This window comes from Taudactylus pleione, unplaced genomic scaffold (assembly GCF_031769625.1).
Source record: "Taudactylus pleione unplaced genomic scaffold, aTauple2 ptg000897l, whole genome shotgun sequence".
Classification (NCBI taxonomy): Eukaryota; Metazoa; Chordata; class Amphibia; order Anura; family Myobatrachidae; genus Taudactylus; species Taudactylus pleione.
This window is the reverse complement of record NW_028285298.1, coordinates 454,547-473,064: the sequence shown is the minus strand read 5'-3', so window position 1 is coordinate 473,064 and position 18,518 is coordinate 454,547. Positions and strand designations below refer to the sequence as shown.

General features: G+C 44.9%; 1 protein-coding gene across 2 annotated transcripts in view; it reads right to left on the bottom strand.

Moving 5' to 3' along the window:
• The window catches only part of PNPLA7 (patatin like domain 7, lysophospholipase), a 169,466-nt gene that overhangs the window by 11,341 nt on the left and 139,607 nt on the right, over positions 1-18,518 (bottom strand). For both annotated transcript variants that reach the window (XM_088459190.1, XM_088459191.1), the window contains 4 exons: positions 9,776-9,892; positions 8,679-8,827; positions 6,225-6,377; positions 1,655-1,765 (listed from right to left, as the gene is read on the bottom strand). In XM_088459190.1, coding sequence (XP_088315316.1) covers positions 1,655-1,765; positions 6,225-6,377; positions 8,679-8,827; positions 9,776-9,892 — 530 coding nt within the window. The remainder of the gene's footprint in view (positions 1-1,654; positions 1,766-6,224; positions 6,378-8,678; positions 8,828-9,775; positions 9,893-18,518) is intronic.

The window sequence follows — 18,518 nt, the reverse complement described above, 5'->3', positions numbered from 1 at the left end:
AAGACACACCCGGCAGCCTGTCTCTGCGGGATCCGCACCTGATGGGCAGTGCAGGGGGACACACCCAGCCGCCTGTCTCTGCGGGATCGGCACCTGAGGGGCAGAGCAGGAGGACACACCCGGCAGCCTGTCTCTGCGGGATCCGCACCTGAGGGGCAGTGCAGGAGGACACACCCGGGAGCCTGTCTCTGCGGGATCGGCACCTGAGGGGCAGAGCAGGAGGACACACCCGGCAGCCTGTCTCTGCGGGATCCGCACCTGAGGGGCAGAGCAGAGGGACACACCCGGCAGCCTGTCTCTGCGGGATCCGCACCTGAGGGGCAGAGCAGGGGGACACACCCGGCACCCGATGCTGCAGTCTTGTCACTGGTTCCTAGAGAACGGATCACCTGCATCCTCACAAATACTGGTGCAGAACACACATTGGATCAACCAGTAAGTAACAGAAATAGATGGCGGCAGATCCACGCCTATAATCGGATTGGATCAAAGGACATTGGCGCTGTGATGACAGAATGACGAGAACGTAGGAAGCCCTGAAGCCGGCAGTCGTTGAGAACACTCAGGAGAGCAGTATATCAGGGATCAAAGCGATCCCACCATCGGTCACGTGTTTCTGTTATACATTGTACAGCGGGTCTACATTTAAATTCAATTTCCTTCATAATTACACAGTACAAAGAGATAATCCCACACCATCCACAGGGGTTATTAACCTCTCATCGTGCAGAGTTACAATAGCGCCCACTGCTTGGGGACCCTCCCCTGGGAAGGATGATAGGAGCGCTCTCTGACATGTAATTATCTTAGTGATCTCAGTGTCTCCCTGCGCATTTGGATCACCCACGTGCTCTATGGCCGCCTGTACTGAGAGGTGAGCTGGGGGACAGCTGATGGCTAGTATCACCGTAAAGAGTCTTTCTGACCGCCGTCCCGGTTATGGACTCTGGAGATCATTCAGACCCACTCGCAAGATGCGATCGCTCGCTGGCAAAAAGCGGCCGGATATTTAAATTAAGCGCTCGCATTGCGGCGAGTAAGGATGCCCACTATGTCTTAGCGAGCTACGGCAATGTATAAAGATGCCCCCTTGCCACTCGCAAAACACACGTCATCTCCGGGAATTGTAGGATTAATCGTTAACATCGAGAGCCATCGGAGCTGCTCGCAGCCCTTGAGGTTCCTTTCCCAGCCGCAAGAACTGCGATCAGTGCGGACTGAAATACATGCAGGTGACGTGTACAATGACGCTACTTTGCTAATTATGCACGCCCTTTAAATGGCGTTTTGGCGGCCTGACACACCTGCGTTTGCAAAACCACTCCCCCTTTAACAAGCACTTTCCCCTGTTACCACCCACAAACGGCACTGTCTGTCACTCAAAGCAGTGACCTGATAGTGGCTTACGAGCTACCAAAATCAGATCGCAAAGACTGGCTTGCGCACGTGCACTGCGAATTATACGCATGTGCAGATGGGCGCAAATCGCTCACAGCGAGCCTTAGCAAACGGGTCTGAATCCGGTCCTCTATCCTAATACCAACACTCTATAGCTGGACCGCAGTGCTCATAGGTCACATACATACACTCTTACAGCTTTATAATACGCTGGAAACACGGCCCACATCAGCAATAGATACAATCTGGTACTTACGTCAGACGTTTTGGACTTGCACGTGTCTTGGCGGTCCTTCAGCATCTTTTCAATGACTCCGCTGCGGCCCCACACGTTAAACACTGTCTTACCGTGCTGGAAGCCCACGTCCTGCAGTCAGGGGGGGGAAAAAAAAAAAAAGGGGGTTAATATACTTCCCAAATTGCCGGTCCATCCCTGACGCTTGCGTAGCTCCTACAGATCGTATAGCAGATAAAATGAGACGTTGAGAATGATATCACGTAATTATATAATAAATACGGCCTGGGGGGGACTGCGATGAGGCAAGGACAGGCCGATGGTTTAGGCTGCAGGGTTTTGGGGAAGAGCAAGTTTTTGTCTATTTGCTAAAGTGAGTGTTTTCCGTCTTGCCGGTCTATATAATGGTTAGTAACAAGGCTTTGTGTGTTTGTCCATATAATCCGCTAGCCGTGGGCGACTTCCAGCTCACAGAGTCACTAGTGGAATGACTGCCAACACCTGTAGATCATTTAGAATGTGTCAGCCAGTAATGAACACACCGGGTGCTCCAGCGCGGAGAGACTAAAAACATCCCATGTTCTAATAATTATAAAACCATCTTTTTAGGACATGGGCGGCCTTGTGGCCTCTATAATCTATTCATCTGTATCAGGGGTAGGCAACGTGTGGCACTCCTGCAGTTGTGGGACTACACATCCCAGCATTCTCTGACACAGTTTTGCTGTTAGGACATGCTAAAAAGTGGCAGGGAATGCTGGGATGTGTAGTTCTTCAGCAGCTGGAGTGCCGCACATCGCCTACCACTGATCTATATCCACAGGGAAGAAGGATTCCTACCCTACAGAGGGGACATTAAATTTCCCTCATCATTATTAGATCTCTGGAATAAATATAATGGTCCTTATTTAATGGCCAATTGATCACCACAAGAACCCTGGTTTATGGAATTTTCCCAATAATCAGTGAGTTACCTTATATACATTATTTAGTAATACCCCTAATTATCCCTATTTGAAATACTACACTATCAGACAACTTCGGGGTCTCTTTCTATTGTATAATTCCAAATATTATCATCCGGTATAAGGAAATCCCATTGTGGTCAGATTTACTTTTATAAAAGGACGTAGTACTATATTATATTTGATGCACTTTAATTTACCGTACTACACAACAAAAAAACAATCCTTTGTAGCGTGTATAGAAGCAAATCGGTTATATACACTACAAAAGGTGATATCAGTGCAGTAGTCAGGATTCTTGCTATTTACATATTGTATAAATTATTGTATTTAACTAGCAAACGTCCAAATAGAAAGATTGAATATTGGGAGGCGTACCATCAATGTCTCTCTGAATAGTGACACTTCTCCTCCTAATTTGCATAATGAAGGAATTAGCATAATGCAGGAAACAGCTGAAAGAGGGGACAGGAGCCAGATGAACCGCAATAGACTGTGGGGGAGATGTACTAAGCCTTGAAGGGCAATAAAGAGCCAATCAATCAGCTCCTAACGGTCACGTTACAGGCTGTGGGTCTGATCCAGTAGCGTACGCAATTGCAATCGCCTACGGATCGCAGCTGCGAATCTATGCTAATGCTTGCCAAAGCGATGGATTCCTCTGTGCGTCCGTGATCGCTGCGCACGCACAGTGCGGCTTATACACATGCGCGATGGCAAACAATCGCTTGATCTGCGCCCGTAGTCGCACTTTCGTTCGCTACTGAATCAGGCCCTGTGTTTGAAAAAACGTCAGGAGCTGATTGGTTGGTACTTTATCACTCTCCACTTGGCTTAGTACATCTACCCCTGTGGCCGCTAAGGTCTGGAAGGGCCGTAGAAAATCTCTGCGCTGCCCGTTACACCTCAGTTACCGCTTAGGATTATGTTGGCTGTCTACGTTGGAACGTTGCGCGTTCTTCCAGATATACCATCAGAGTGGCCACAAGTGTGTAAGGGGGAAAAACTCTGCTCTGGTTACAGGCGGGCGATTCAGCTTAGCAGACTAAATAGATCAATACAGAATAATTGAATTCGGCCCTTTAGATAGTCTGGTGCTGCTGCTTTGTGGGCCCTCCCCCTTCCTGCTACGTTCTCGCTCGTTCCTGAAGAGAAGTGGAGGTGTTGCCCGTAGCAACCAAAGCGGCTTGCAGCTATCATTCATCTAGTACATTCCATAAAATGATAGCTACAATCTGACTGGTTGCCACTTCAGGTTTGATAAATCTCCCCCAAGTGTCTAAATCTAGATAAATCACCACTGCGTTACATTTCAATGAATCATTTCTATTATGTATTATATAGTTCTTAAATATTTCTATAGGGTATTTCTGATATATTTTTAAATCATAAAAATAAAATCGGTGTCTACGTGGCGCCATGGTGTGGTGTAATACTATACTTTTGTTATACGTGCCTGTGATCTGTATCGCCTCCTGACACGAAGGCAATGTATAAGCCCTGCCACAGGCTCCGTCCTGTCTGCTGTGAGTTATAGGAGGCTGCGGCCGTTATCAGGGACGGCGCTGCGGCGGCGGGAGACCACAGGGGTCGGCCGTACAAGGACAATATGTATTTTATGCTAATTGAGATTTTTTTTTTTTCGGAAGTCATCCCTCGTAAGAGACCGTATAAGGATCCTTTGTGGAGAAGACGAGGGCCTAATGCACAGACCCCCGGGGGCTGATAAATGACTGCACCATTCTCACTTGTAATTCGAATACCACTTGATTGGGCAAAGTGACTGTATTAAGTGCTTTGTGGGTTACAGAGAGCTCAGGAAGAAATCAGATCAGGATCCGTAGTCGTTGACAACCGTAACTGTCTGGATGACGGTCATGAGCTTTCATGCTGTCTAAAACTGTAATTAAGCCTTCTCATTCAATAAACCAGATATTGTTATTATAATGAGGGGAGGAAGCTTCTGGGTCACGTCCAACGAGCTGAGGATCCAGAAGATTTCAATAGTTCAAAGGCTGACACATCACTAAACGTGAGTTCAAACAAACATATATACATATCAATCATACAAATCAGCACTTTACACAGCGTGATGCAGACATGCCAGATACACTGCACCAAAGCCCACTATAACAGTAAAGTTACGGACAGGATTTAGTCTCTTTCTGTAAAACAATATACAGATTATATGCCCCCATTATTCCAGTTTATATTGGCATCTATGCAGTTTAATGTCTCGGTATACTCCAAGATTAAAGCTCAGAACAAATGAATAATTGTAAATAAACAAATATCAGAAAGAATTGTGTAACAAAATATAATCTGAATGTTTGATTCATCAGAGCAGCCGCGATTGGCAGATATACCCGGCGATGACACTGGTGGCACGCGGTCTACAATGGGAACCACGTGTTATACGAGGAGTACTGCCCAACACTGTGGCTGAGGTTCCCACGTATTGCAGCCTATGCCTCGTTCTTTTCCGGGAAGGTAGTCCTGACTGTATGCAGTTGGGATGCTGACGGTCTAAATCCCGGCAAGTGTCCAATGACGGGCGTCGAAATCCCGACGCCTGCCATTTTACCTACATCGGGAGCCCGACGCTCGGCATATTGATCGATGGTAAGTCTGGCGCGGACAGCCGTGATGGGGAGGGTTAGGTTAGGGGCTCCCTGAATGGGGGGGGGGAGGCGGTACTTAGGGTTAGGCACCCCCTCGGGGGTTAGGCTAGGGAGAGGGGGGGGGTTAACTTTAGGCATTTACAGGGGGGGGGTTAGGGTTAGGCACCCCTAAGGGAGGGTTAGGGGGTATTTCAAACCAATCCCGTCCTGACATAGCATGGGGGTCTGTTCTGGGTAATTATCTTGCTGTAGGATGAACTCGTGACCAACCAGGTGTAGACCGGAGGGTAATGAATGGTGCTGCAATATGATGTGATAGCCCTTTTGGCTCAGGGTGCCAGGCAACCTTCCTCCTCCATGTTTGATTGTTGGAGTCACATTGGTTTTGCCAGTACAAGCATAGAACGTTTATATCTTGGGCTTAAACACCGGGAGGAATCTCAATGAGATGCCGGCGGTCTGGGATCCCAGCTGTTAGAATCCAGACGTCGGAATCCCTAAAGGGTTAACATACCGACACTTGTTGATCGCTATGTTAACCCTCCACCCCCTAACTCCTCCCTTTTGGTGCCTAACCCTAACCCTCCCCCTCTAGTGCCCAACCCTAACCCCCCAAATACTTTCATTCGGTATCCCGGTGGTCGAGATGCTGGCGCGGGGCTTCTGACCGGCGGCAGGATTTCGTCGCCGTTATAGGAGCGTCGCAATCCGGACCGCCAGGATGCCGAACGCATACCCACCGGGAAGTGGCAGTTTTTGAAAGACTCCTCTTAATCAATAGACCTCACCCTATGAGGAACTAGTTTTTCGGCTACTCAATGGCGTACAAAAACCCTGAGCGATGAACCAAAGATTTCACATTTTGATTCATGGGTCCATGAGACCATCATCTTCCAGCCCTCGGTAGCCCCCTGGCAGAGCGTCAGGACCCAGAGAAGCCTCGTTATCATCGCTGCAGAACAGCTGTAAGCTCTCAAATTTACATTCTCTTTCTAAGATACGTACACAGATCTCATCGAACTTCCCAAATTCCAGCGTTCCATATCGGTCGATGGGCGGCCTGATGTACTCGCAGTACTCATTATTCATCACCATCTCCAGCTGTCGCACGCAGCAGACGTACGCCAGGCGGGTCTGGATCTCCGCCATGTTCAGCACCTGGTAGAGGAGAACACTGTTAGAGAGACCATCAGCCCCCTGTCCTTCCAGTTGTGATCTAAACGCCTGCAGACCTCCACCCAAGTCATCTGATTATTTATAAAGATCCCTAGATCACAGAGACGTGACCCGTGTCTCTCCAGCCGCTGCGGAACCACAAATCACAGCCTGCCAAATGCAGCCTTGCGCTTTCATACCGGCTGTATCACCGCAGGTCGCCTAAATGCACATTAGATCGATCTCTCCCTTTTGAAAGCACTTCAGAATGAACAATTTATCTCAGTCGAGTTCTGCAGTTAATCAGAATTGCTGTCTGCATTTTATTACAGTCGTTCTGCAAATAAATATATGGGGGTGTATTCATACGAAGCAGCGGGATTGCTAATCAGAGAGAAAACTCTCTTTATGTAGTAACTAAACAGATATTTATTAAACGTTTAGGTCTTACCTATACCTGTAATGTTCCAGCGCACTTAAAAGTCTATTAAATGTGTTTTGAAGCTTCAAAAAATATTGTAAGCAAATGAATCTATAGACACATTTTCATTATTACCAGTTATTTACATAGCGCACGCATATTCCGCAGAGAATATTGCAGTCATGCCCGCCAGCCCCAGTGGAGCTTACAATCTACGTTCCCTGTCACATGACCACTCGCATACACACTAGGGTTAGCCATTTTTTTTTTTGCCAGAAGCCAAGTAACCTATCAGTATATTTTTGGATTGTGGTAGGGAACCGGAGCACCCAGAGGAACCCGAATATACAAACTCCACACAGATAGTCCATGACCAGGAATTTGAACTCATGACCTCAGCGCTGTGAGGCAGCGATGCTAACCGCTACACCATCTGTGCTGCCCATAGCGATGTTTAGTGAAGAATTCATTACTCGATGTACAGGGGGGGGGGTGCTCCATTGGAACAAAGAAAAGCTCTGAGAGATATTAGCAGATACACTTGTAATGCTCTGTCAGCGCAAAGATAAGTCGCATGGTTGTATCTGTGTTTAACTAGCTTTGCATTATTTCACCAATGTATAGAAGCTCTAGAATACATAGATTATCAGTATACGAGGAACCCCGCTAAAGACATTGTAATACCATGCCACACAGGACACATGTGGGAACTGTATAAGGCATCAGCTCACACTTCATGGTCATTCAGAGCCAGGTGTGTTACGTGAAGAAGATGTAAGACAGGCTGGATCATCAGGGATGTGAGATTAAGGGAGAGCTGTGTAAAGAGTGAAGTTGCCCATAGCAACCTACCAGCTTCTACCTATCATTTTATAGAACGTTCTTGCATAATGCTAGCTCAAAGCTGATTGGTTGCCATGGGCAAACTCTCCACTAAATCTCCCCCTCAGAGAGATGCAGAGTGTATGAACATGCTCTCATCACATCAGTAATATGGTATATACTGAATATTTGCAATGAGTTATACTTTTTCCATATGTACCATGTATAGACATGGTGCATAACACTTTGCACAGTGTCTTCAGTTTTAACACTTGCTCCTCCCTCTTCAATCTCTCCGACTTTTTAAACTGGGTACACACTTGTCAATAGATCGCTTGTTCGATCAATATAGGTGGCGCATGGTTGGGGTGTGTGTACACCCGATATATCTGGGAACGACCTTGTTCACAGACATATCAGGTCGGACATGCAGCACAGCCGATACCGATACATCATGCAGATATATCGGTACTTCCGACTGTGTGTACTGGTGACCTGCCGACTGCCTGTATGCTTGCTGCGGGGACCACCGACATGGACAACACAACTAGGCGAGCATTTAAATGCCCGCCAAGTTGTGATGTCCCGGCCAGACATATTAAGCGGCTGATTGGTAAGCGAGTATAGCTTACCAATTGGCCGCTGGGATGGCGGACTGTCATTAAAGTGTGCACCCTGCATTACTTTCAGCGATGCTGCCGGCGATTGTTACTTCTTACGATCCCTGAGCTCAGCTGTAAAGAGTGAAAATCGTTATATGAAAGTGGGACCAGACTTCCGTGCACATTCCTGGTGAAATCGCATTTGGGGCTGCACACAGCGACTCAAAACAGAAACAAACAAAACCTTTTGTTGCAGTGAAAGGGTTAACCACCGCCATTAATTGTGTTGTAGCTGGGTAATGCTCGCAGAACCTATCTCCGTTTGCAGCGGCTGAATGCACGGCTACTCCGAGATTTCCGCAACATACATTAGTGTCCGAGCGGAACCAGCAACCCTCCACACCTTCTCTCTCTAGAACAGCAAGTTTACATCGAAGTGTTATACCTGGGAAATCTCACCTTGACTTTTACGGCAAGCGGATTCCACCTCTTCCACAGCAGCCACCAGCCGGACAGGGCGTCTCCATAGTTTGTGAGATCGGTCTCATCCCTGCTGCCTACATCGATGGCTAGAACCACTTTAGCACCCATGGACCGGGCCACGTCGGCTATTAGACATCAGATGAAAGGAAGAGGTTACCGGTCACGCCCGTGGCAGCGGTGAGCGACTACAGCTACAGAGAGAGCAGGACCCCCTCTATCTACAGATAGCTACAAATGTCAGGCACCAGGGGTCTTACATTTGTATTCGGACAAGTAGTCCGTATCCCGCTGTGCTATACTGGTATACAGGGAGAGGTGTATCAAATCTTGGAGAGTGATAAAGTATCAACCAATCAACTCCCAATTGCCATTTTTCAAACACAGCCTGTAACGTGTCAGTAAGAAGCCGATTGGTTGGTACTTTATCTCTCACCAAGGTTTGCTACATCTCCCCCAGTATTCCTTATAAAACACACTGACTTTAATTACAGGGCCGATATAATCAGGGATAACGTACAGTATTTTGGTTTCTTTACAGTAAATGCCCACAAAATTCCAGTTCTCTCTGTAAAGATGTATGCCCAGAGGGCGAGAGGCCTGTCCGCCCATATATATGTTTTCACTGTCTGTATTGTTGCCCTTGGCCCCAAGTAATGCAAAATGTGCACCATGAAATCACTTACATTTCAGAATACGTGTAATGTTAATAAAACAAGAACATGCAACCAATCAGATTACAGCTGCCATTTCTCCCTAATACAGTCAACAAAATGAAAGCAAGTGTCTGATTGGTTGTCATGGTACAGAGCATCAATTGTCATTAATGCCCAGGGCCAGTCTAAGTGACATGTTGGGAGGTGGGGGTGGGAGATTACAAGAAACAGGGCTGAAATGCAGCCGGATGCCAGTGCAGCGACTGCCCTTGTGCATGAAGAGGTTTTGGGAGGGGAAGGGGGGACCCGGCCATTGTCCGATAGCTGTTAAATGGGTGTGAGATGGCAGCTGCTATTTTACGGGCCTGTGTCCCAAATATGAGTAAATACCTATTCTAGCAATGCTGTCACCCTGCGTACCTGGGAGATTGTTGATGTATCCTCCGTCCATCAACAAATGCCCATCTTTGGGGTCACAGAGTGGGGGCATGTACCCAGAGAGAGACATGCTGGCACGGACATATCTCCACAGACAACCTGCAAGAAAAAACAACAGTAAGGAACCAACATTTAGTGCACTGGAATTAGCCTATGTATTCAGCACCATGGCACCAATATACCACTGCACCCGCTGAGGTCATTGTGCTGGCTGCACCGATATTCAGCCTGTCCATTAACTGGGAACCAGTGACATCACTGTGACTGCAGCCTATCCATTCACTGGGAACCAATGACATCACAGTGAGTGCAGCCTATCCATTCACTAGGAGGCAGTGACACCACTGAGAATGCAGCCAATCCATTCACTAGGTCCCAGTGATGTCACTGAAAATACAGCCTAGTCATTCACTAGGAACCAGTGACATCACTGTGAATGCAGCCTATTCATTCACTAGGAATCAGCGACATCATTGAGGATGCAGCCTATCCAGTCACTAGGAGCTGGTGACATCACTGAGAATACAGCCTATCCATTCTCTAGGAACCAGTGACATCACTATGACTGCAGCCTACCCATTCACTAGGAACCAGTGACATCACTATGACTGCAGCCTACCCATTCACTAGGAACCAGTGACATCACTGACAATACAGCCGATACATTCATTAGGAACCAGTGACATCACTGAAAATGCAGCCGATCCATTCACTAGGAACCAGTGACATCACTGAAAATGCAGCCTATACAGTCACTAGGAGCCAGTGACACTACTGTGAATATCTGTTCATTAGTGACATCACTCATGCAATCTAATCTGGGCCGTAGTGATGTCACTGGTCTTCGTGAACTGCTTTTTTTTTTTTTTTTCATTGGTTCCACTGCGAGACATGTAATGGGTCTAATTATTCCCATTAACTCTCCATTGGTGGCAAGAACAGTGTTATGCGTGGCATGGGGTATGTACAGTTTAGCAACAACACTACACATGGCGCCTTGGTAATGAAACACGTGGGATCTACAAGCACTGGAATTCAGATCTGTCCTAATGGTGTAGCCCATAGCACACAAGTCTCCAGTGGAGGATGGAAAACTTTCTCCCTCGCCTGCAGGTAACGCGCTCTCTTATCTGCAATTTAATGTGCATAAATAAGTTACGAGCAATGTTTAAGCCGTCCCATTACCAGATCTGTGGGACTTCTCTGTCCCCCCACTGACACCACCACCAGCCTTCTGTCAATATTCACTAATCTCCCGGTGCAAATGCGATCATGCATTATTCATTTCTCAAATACCCGACAGAGAGAACTCTGCATGGCCCTTCCATGCTCCACAGAACACGCCACCCGCCAATGGTCCGTGCTGCTTCCAGATTAATGGCGTGCTGTATTTTATAGAAAGGGCAGAGGGAGATACAGATGTGTGTTCTCTATTTTTACAAATGACCCCCCCCCCCCCCACACTTGCACATTTTCCAAAAGGACAACAAACATATCAGGTGGTTTCTAGATTATAGCCCATGTACAGCCTTGTTCTAATTCGTAACAGATTTAAATACACTTAGGGGTCTGTTTACTAAGCAGTGTTAGGAAACAGAGTGAAAAGTGATGAGAAAGTGATAAGGTGCCAGCCAATCAGCTCCCAACTGTCATTATTCAAACACACCCTGTGAGATGACAGTTGGGAGCTGATTGGCTGGCACCTTATCACTTTTCACTCTGTCTCCTAACACTGCTTAGTAAACAGACCCCTTAAAGGGTCCCGTACATCAACAATAAATTGGGCCAATTGTGCATTCTGCTGATGATTTTGTAGGGAAAAAAAAAAACCTGGCAAGGTATGGGGATCAGCGATTGCCAATTCTGCCCAAAAAAAATGATCGGTACTGGCGAATTAGGATTTGTTGACCAGTGGCATATGAGAGAATTGTTAAATCGGGGAATCGTTCATTGCAATTGTTGGTGTATGGATGACTGTCAGACGGTTTAAATCAGAATTGTCCTCAAATTGCTCCAAGTATGGGAACGAACAGACCTCAGTTGGCTTTAAATGGCTGCCTCTTTAATCATCGGGCAGACTGGCCAGAACCACGATGATGCCTTCAAGTCTCAGGCTATTACATTCGTCCCCCCCCTCCCCTGAGTTTTTCCCAAGTACAAGGCTCATGTATAGTAACAGGCAGTCCAGAATCAGCTACCGGCAGCACTGACTGACATCTGCCATCTACACAATTCTTATCCAGTCCTGCAACAAAATTGCAACTGAAAACAGACTCTCATAACACAATCATGTGACAGCAGCTGTAACTCTATTACAGAACGGAACAGCTTAGAAATCAGCATGTAACAAGGAAGAGACACCGGGTGACCGTAAAGCCGCGTATACACTAGACGATAAATTGGACGATATGAATAACGATATAGTTATCGTTCATCACGTTTATTTTCGTCCAGTGCGTATGCAAGATATCGTTAACGATGCGCGCTCCCGCGGATCGTTAACGACGTCTTTCATTGCCCGTACTTGCAGGGCAACATGACGATATCATCAGGTTCTGCAAGTTCGGGGATGTGGGAGGGTGCCGTCACTGAACGATATCGTTAACAATATCGTTCAGTGTGTATGCTCAATGTCGTTGGCATTGAGTCCGGCAGGGCAGGGGAAACATTGAACGATATCACGCATGGAGCATATTGTTAAGTGTGTATGTGGCTTAAAACAATCATTTGCAACAGGAATGACAGCCAGCATCCTAGGGCACAGCGGATCATGCAACGAAGTGTGTTCTATTAATGAATCCGATGTTTGCTGATTGGGTCATGTGTCCATGATACTAATTCCCATCTAGAGTAGGGCTGGCCAATAAATGATCCTCCAGCTGCTGTTGAACTACATATCCCAGCAAACCCTGTCAAAGTTTTAGCATGCTTACTAAATAGCAAACTTGATAGCTGAGCATTCTGGGATGTGTAGTCCCACAGCAGCTCATCGCCCACCCTAGCTGTATTGCGAGACTAAAGAGAAAGCTGTGCAGTGCTTTGACAATGTAACTGTACCAACTAGTCACTCAAAGCAGGAATCCTGCATAGAAGGCATTATTAAAGAGCAAGTTGAGTATGCATCTGATAGACACTTTATTCGGCTGTCCACTTACACATCATCGTCTCATTTTACAAAATCTCTTGTGGGCGAAAAAAAAATATATGAATTGCCCCAGACAAAGATCCAGGCTCCTAGCTCCTCAATATGTGAAGACAGAGAGGGGGAAATGTAGAGGGGAAGCTGCCACAGTAAAATAGAGCTCAGGGGGAGTGTTCAAAAGCCTCTCTGCTCACTACATCATCTGCCTTGTGTCACGTGACTGTGCTTGGCACGGTAGTCACACGACACAGAGGGGAATCATCAACCATTGATTGAAGTCAGAAGAGGAATACAGATGTCAATATGTTAGAAAGCTAAATGTTATGGCAGAATGTTTGGATGCCAACTGGGGCATAACATTATGCCACTGCTTGCAGAGCTCTGCAACACACACACAATCTGCCAGGTCCCCATCTGGTGCAAGAGCTAAGGGATGCGGAATCAATTGTCTGCAACAGGAAAAGCAAGAAAGCACTAAGAGCTGTTTGTCTCCAACAGACACAAAAAGTAAAAGAGATGTAAACTGCTGCTCGAAAACAAGCTGTCAGCTAAAGTGGTACGCGCACAACTTGCAGCCCGACAACGCGGCTGAACAAAACGGATAACAATAATTAGTATAATCACGCTGATGATGAGTTGCCACAGCGGACACAAGCCAAAGATTATTGTGACATCCGAGCAGGCTTAAAAGAGATCCCCAAAGATATTGTTGCAGTAACGTCTCAATCTGAAAGACTCCTGCTTAAGTGGTGCAGGATTATTGTAGCTACAATAATAGAGAAAGTGACACTGGAGACAGTCCCTTTGAATACTGGTTAGAAAGGAAAGCTCTTTGGATCCTCTTGTGCAGCTTTGGCAGCGGCCCAGCCTCCGCTGTGTAATCTGAAAGAGCGTTCAGTACAGTCGGCAATGCTGTAAACAAAAGTCGCAGAAGGAGACTTAAAGGGAAATTGAAAAACAAAAACAAAACTGGCATTTCTCAAAATAAAAAAACAACTTGTCTGATGAAAGCCAGAGAGGATCGGTAACGGTGGATTCCAGTGGGGATGAGGTTAGAACAATTGATGGCGTCGTAATGACTGCGGTCAGTGATGAGGATAAGGTCCACTCTGAGTCCGAACTCCGAATGTAATTTTGAAATCCGTACTTTGCAGGAGCCCAAACAAACAAGCCCAGCACTTCACCCGCCAAAGCAACGTTCCCGGTCGCTGAAGTAGCCAGTTTAGGGTGCGAGGCCCCAAGGACAATCCGACCGCAGCTTCTTTGTGGACGTGGGGAATATTTTCAGTCAGCTCACTGCATCCACAACACTGGCAAGCGCGATGTGGTCATTACGAAATAGAACGTAAAGTGTGTGAATAATACTAATATAAAAATGACATAAAAAAAAAAAAAAGCTCACAAATACGTGATGTAAAATGCTTTGAAAGACCCTAAAACATAACATCTATTTTAAAATTTTGGGTGAAATAATATTTAAAAAAAAAAAAAATTAATAATAAAAAATAAATAATAATAAAAAAATAATCTCGTCTGGTTTTGATGAAACCGATGGTTTAGGAGGTTCATTTTTTAGTCTAGGTCTGTAAGTGAGGGCTCCATTAGCACTGACCTAGCATCAGACACAAATATACAGCATGGCAGCTCACACTCACGGCAATTAAAGCAAATACATCATAAAAATGTTTTTTTCTGAACATAATACCCCCTTTTTTCTAGAACATCTTAAGAGTATGAAAGCAAGCTTCTGATTGGGTGCTATGGGCAGCGGCACTTTCCTACACAATTATCTGTAGAAGAGTCTATAAGTGCTCTCAAAGTGATCTATAAATACTAGGAGGGGTGTCTTTATTGTACAGTGACATCTGTAGAGATATATTCCATCTTTCTAAGATCCCATTACCATCTTTTTGCTTCTTAATGATTTATTAACACTATGCTGGATATTCTATAAAATGCGCAGAAATCTAAATGTTCTTACAATGTCCTATGGAATGTCCTATGGAACATAAAAACTTTACACCATCTCTAAGAAAAACTCTTAATTTTCTTTTTCTTTTGTCGTTTAGACCTGAAAAATTATACAACTTTTTGTCTTGCTTTCTTAGGAAAGACAAAACATTATTTTTCTATTAGGATAGCATAATTTCATACCTGCTAGTGCAGAGTTGCTAATTCAATTGAGAATACAATTAAAAAAACAAAACAAAACTACATTATGTGCCTATGAAATGGGATGCATTATAGTGTTACATAAACCATGCCCACTTATTGGGTCATTAGCATAAACATTAATATAATATATATAGAATATGGGGTCCCCACTTTTTATAGGATACCCACTTATGACCCTCTTGTCACTAGGTATTGTAAACTGCAATTTGGTTCATTCATTTCACTTTGCAGCCGCTAATCACTTTAGAGACTAAGGGACATAGGGCCTGATTCAGAGCCGGACGCAATTAGCGCTCGCTCGTCCAGAAAATAGGGGTGGCTATTCAAATGAACCGTTCACTGTTTGCGGTCTGTTCACGCCTCTAGGTCTGAGCGAGCGAACAAAACTTGCGGTCGTTTTTTTGGGAAACTACGTTCCCTGGCCGCTCGCATCCTACGTCATGTCCGCTATTTATTAGATTAATCGAGTACATCGAACAGGGTATGAGCTGCTCGCTATTCTTGTGGTTGGTTTTTGCTACCACAATTTTGCGAGCAGTTCTGGCTAAAAAAAACCCCAGTGACTTGGTCAATGACGCTGCTGTTTTAAATATGCACACCCATAAAACACCCGTTTTGACCTTTAAGCACGCCTGCGATCGGATCTCCACTCCCCGTTTTCAAGCACCTTCCCCTGTTACCACCCACAAACGCCTCATCCTGTCACTCAAATTAGCAGGCATTCGCTATTTTGCGAGCACATGAATTTCGTCCGCACTGACTGGTTCGCGCATGTGTATAACGATCTGTACGCATGCGCAGTTGGGCAAACATCGCTAGGAGCGAACGAGCTGCCGCTTACGAGTGGCTCTGAATCAAGCCCATATTCAGTTAGATACGAAAAGTCCCGTACTTTTCACATGCCGGACTTTTCGCCGACACCGCTGGTTTCCTATGTGGAAAAGTATAGCGCTCGTCCCCGCTTCTCCACGTATTCAATTAGAAATCGGCGTAAACGTGACCCGGCGAATTCAGATCTGGCTAAAAGTGCTATCAGATTTGGGGAAATCAGCCTGACACCCCCCAAAAGATGCTCTGACATTGGGGATCACTATAGATACCCCCGAATAGCCCTGCTGAAGGTATTTGGGGTACTTAAATGATCTCAATAGCTGCTAATTAGCGTCTTTGCACAAGGGGATGAAGAATAGCATTAGGCAGTTTTTTTAATAAGTAGCCCCAGCAAATTTGGGGTACATGAAAATGAGTGCTAGCATATTTTAAAGTTGCTAAAGTGAAGTTTTAAAAACTTAAAAAATCCACCTTCCACAAGCACTTGCAATTTTAAAAACACCTGGGGCATACTTGGGGACCCCCCTGAAGTCTATTTAGCTGGTTTTTAAGTTTGTCCCCCAACTTTGTACTTTTTCACCCCCCTTTTTCAAAGTCATTTTTTGGGGTGTTCTAAAGTAGTTTTTAAACTTTATTTGACACAGTTTACCTTTGGGGGGCTGGCCCAAGAGTGCTGGGTCGTTCCCCCAAGTTTGCACCACAAAACTCCAATTCTCCACATTTTATCAATAGCTTTCATAGCCGAATCTTTTTTGCCTATTCCAATGCATTGACTTTCCGCACTGACGAAAAGTCTTTGGAATAAGTTTTCGCCTGGCGAAATGATGTCACTGGCGATACTTTGCCGCAGAACCTGACTTTTCGCACCTAATTGAATATGCCCCTAAATGACCGATTATGCGTCACAGGCAGTGGCTGTATCTGCGGGCAGCTGGGGACGCCTGGTTTACGTTTTGCTGATGCGATATTCGAAAGGAATAATGTGGGGGTCTGTGCGTCTGCGAGCAGAAAGCCGTGCCGGCCACTGACTTTATGCCAGCCGCTGCGACCGTCATTAGCATGTGCCCTCGCACCAGCCATGTGCTAGATGCAAGAGATCTCTCAGAAACCAGCTTCCCTTCTCTGTATGCACGACACAGCCTCGCATGGAGCTTTACATACTCGCCCACAACACTCGAGCTCGTGCCCACAGGGCGAGCACGTGCGCTTGCATTGTCGCCTCCTCAAAATGCCTAATTTCACTGAAAGACAAATTCAGCCACATTCTGTCCCACTCAAAACAGGATGGGCATCTAAGCAAAAATGTGTAATTTAACCCCTGCACATGGGCTGTATACAAAAACTCGCCATTCGCGCCCGTGCACAGAGATTCGTCTGACTCAGAACCAGGTTTTAAGGCCGGAAATGATTGGACTCAATTTGAGATTTGGTCAAAATAGCTGTATTTCTGCAATTTTTTAGGTAAATTACAAACCGCTGCTTTTATCAAAAGGCAAATTTGTCAATGAGAAGCAGGAAAAATTTTTTTTTTTGGGGTGGTGATTTTTATACAAAACTTGGTGCTCCAATTTTTTTTTTTTTTAAATCAAAATTGCCAGATTTGCCACCAATCATGCCAACATAAAATTTACATAAGAAAATCAAAAGTGTCTCTGGCAGACGAGATTGCTCCAACTGCATGCAGGATCCTGTATAATAAAATAATAAACACATTAAACACATCTAAGCAGAGGCACCAACTATATTGCACACTTGTGGCAAGTGGTGGCATTCATGTGCCTCCTTCATTAATTAAATATGGTCCCAATTAATAAAAATATAACTCTTCTTTAATTCATAAATAGTGTCCTCTTAATATTCATTGTGGAATTAAAACTTTTTAAAAAAAAATATTTCATTATTATTAATTTGTCCACAATGATAAATTAAATAACTGTGCACCTTAAATATATTTATTAATGGATGGGGCCTCTTAAAGTATTAATTAGTGACAACTTAATACATATATTTAGTGTGTATGAAAGCCATTTTCTGGTGGTTTTTGGCCAATTTGCATACTCATCCTACAAACCCCTGGATAACTAAATGAAGCTGTTTGTAGGGCAGGATTTCAAATGCAAAACCTGGCGTGTTATACTGACAAAGTATATTTTCCAGCCCACAACACCAAGTTTTGCCTTTTAAAAAAGAAAGCACTGAAAATATTTCCAGTTTAATAAAAAAATAAAATAAAAAAAAATGTAAAATCGCAAGATTTAATGTGTGGAAGCATATAGTATTGAGTTTGAGATTAATGAAAAATGTAAACACTGATAGATCTAAAGTATATAATTGAACTCTGTATTGTATATATTTTTTTTTATATACAATGTATATGTAAATGACTCCCTTGCTTCAATTTAAAAAAAAAAAAAAATTTAAAGTACGGTACTGAAAATCTGCAATTTAGACAAATCGCAGCTCATTAAATAAACCAGTAGATATTAGCAAAGATTGAATAAAAGGCCCTAATGATTGTTCCAGGAAGGACAACTCCATCCGCGGCTATACCTCCGGGAATTTCGGACCCTATATAAG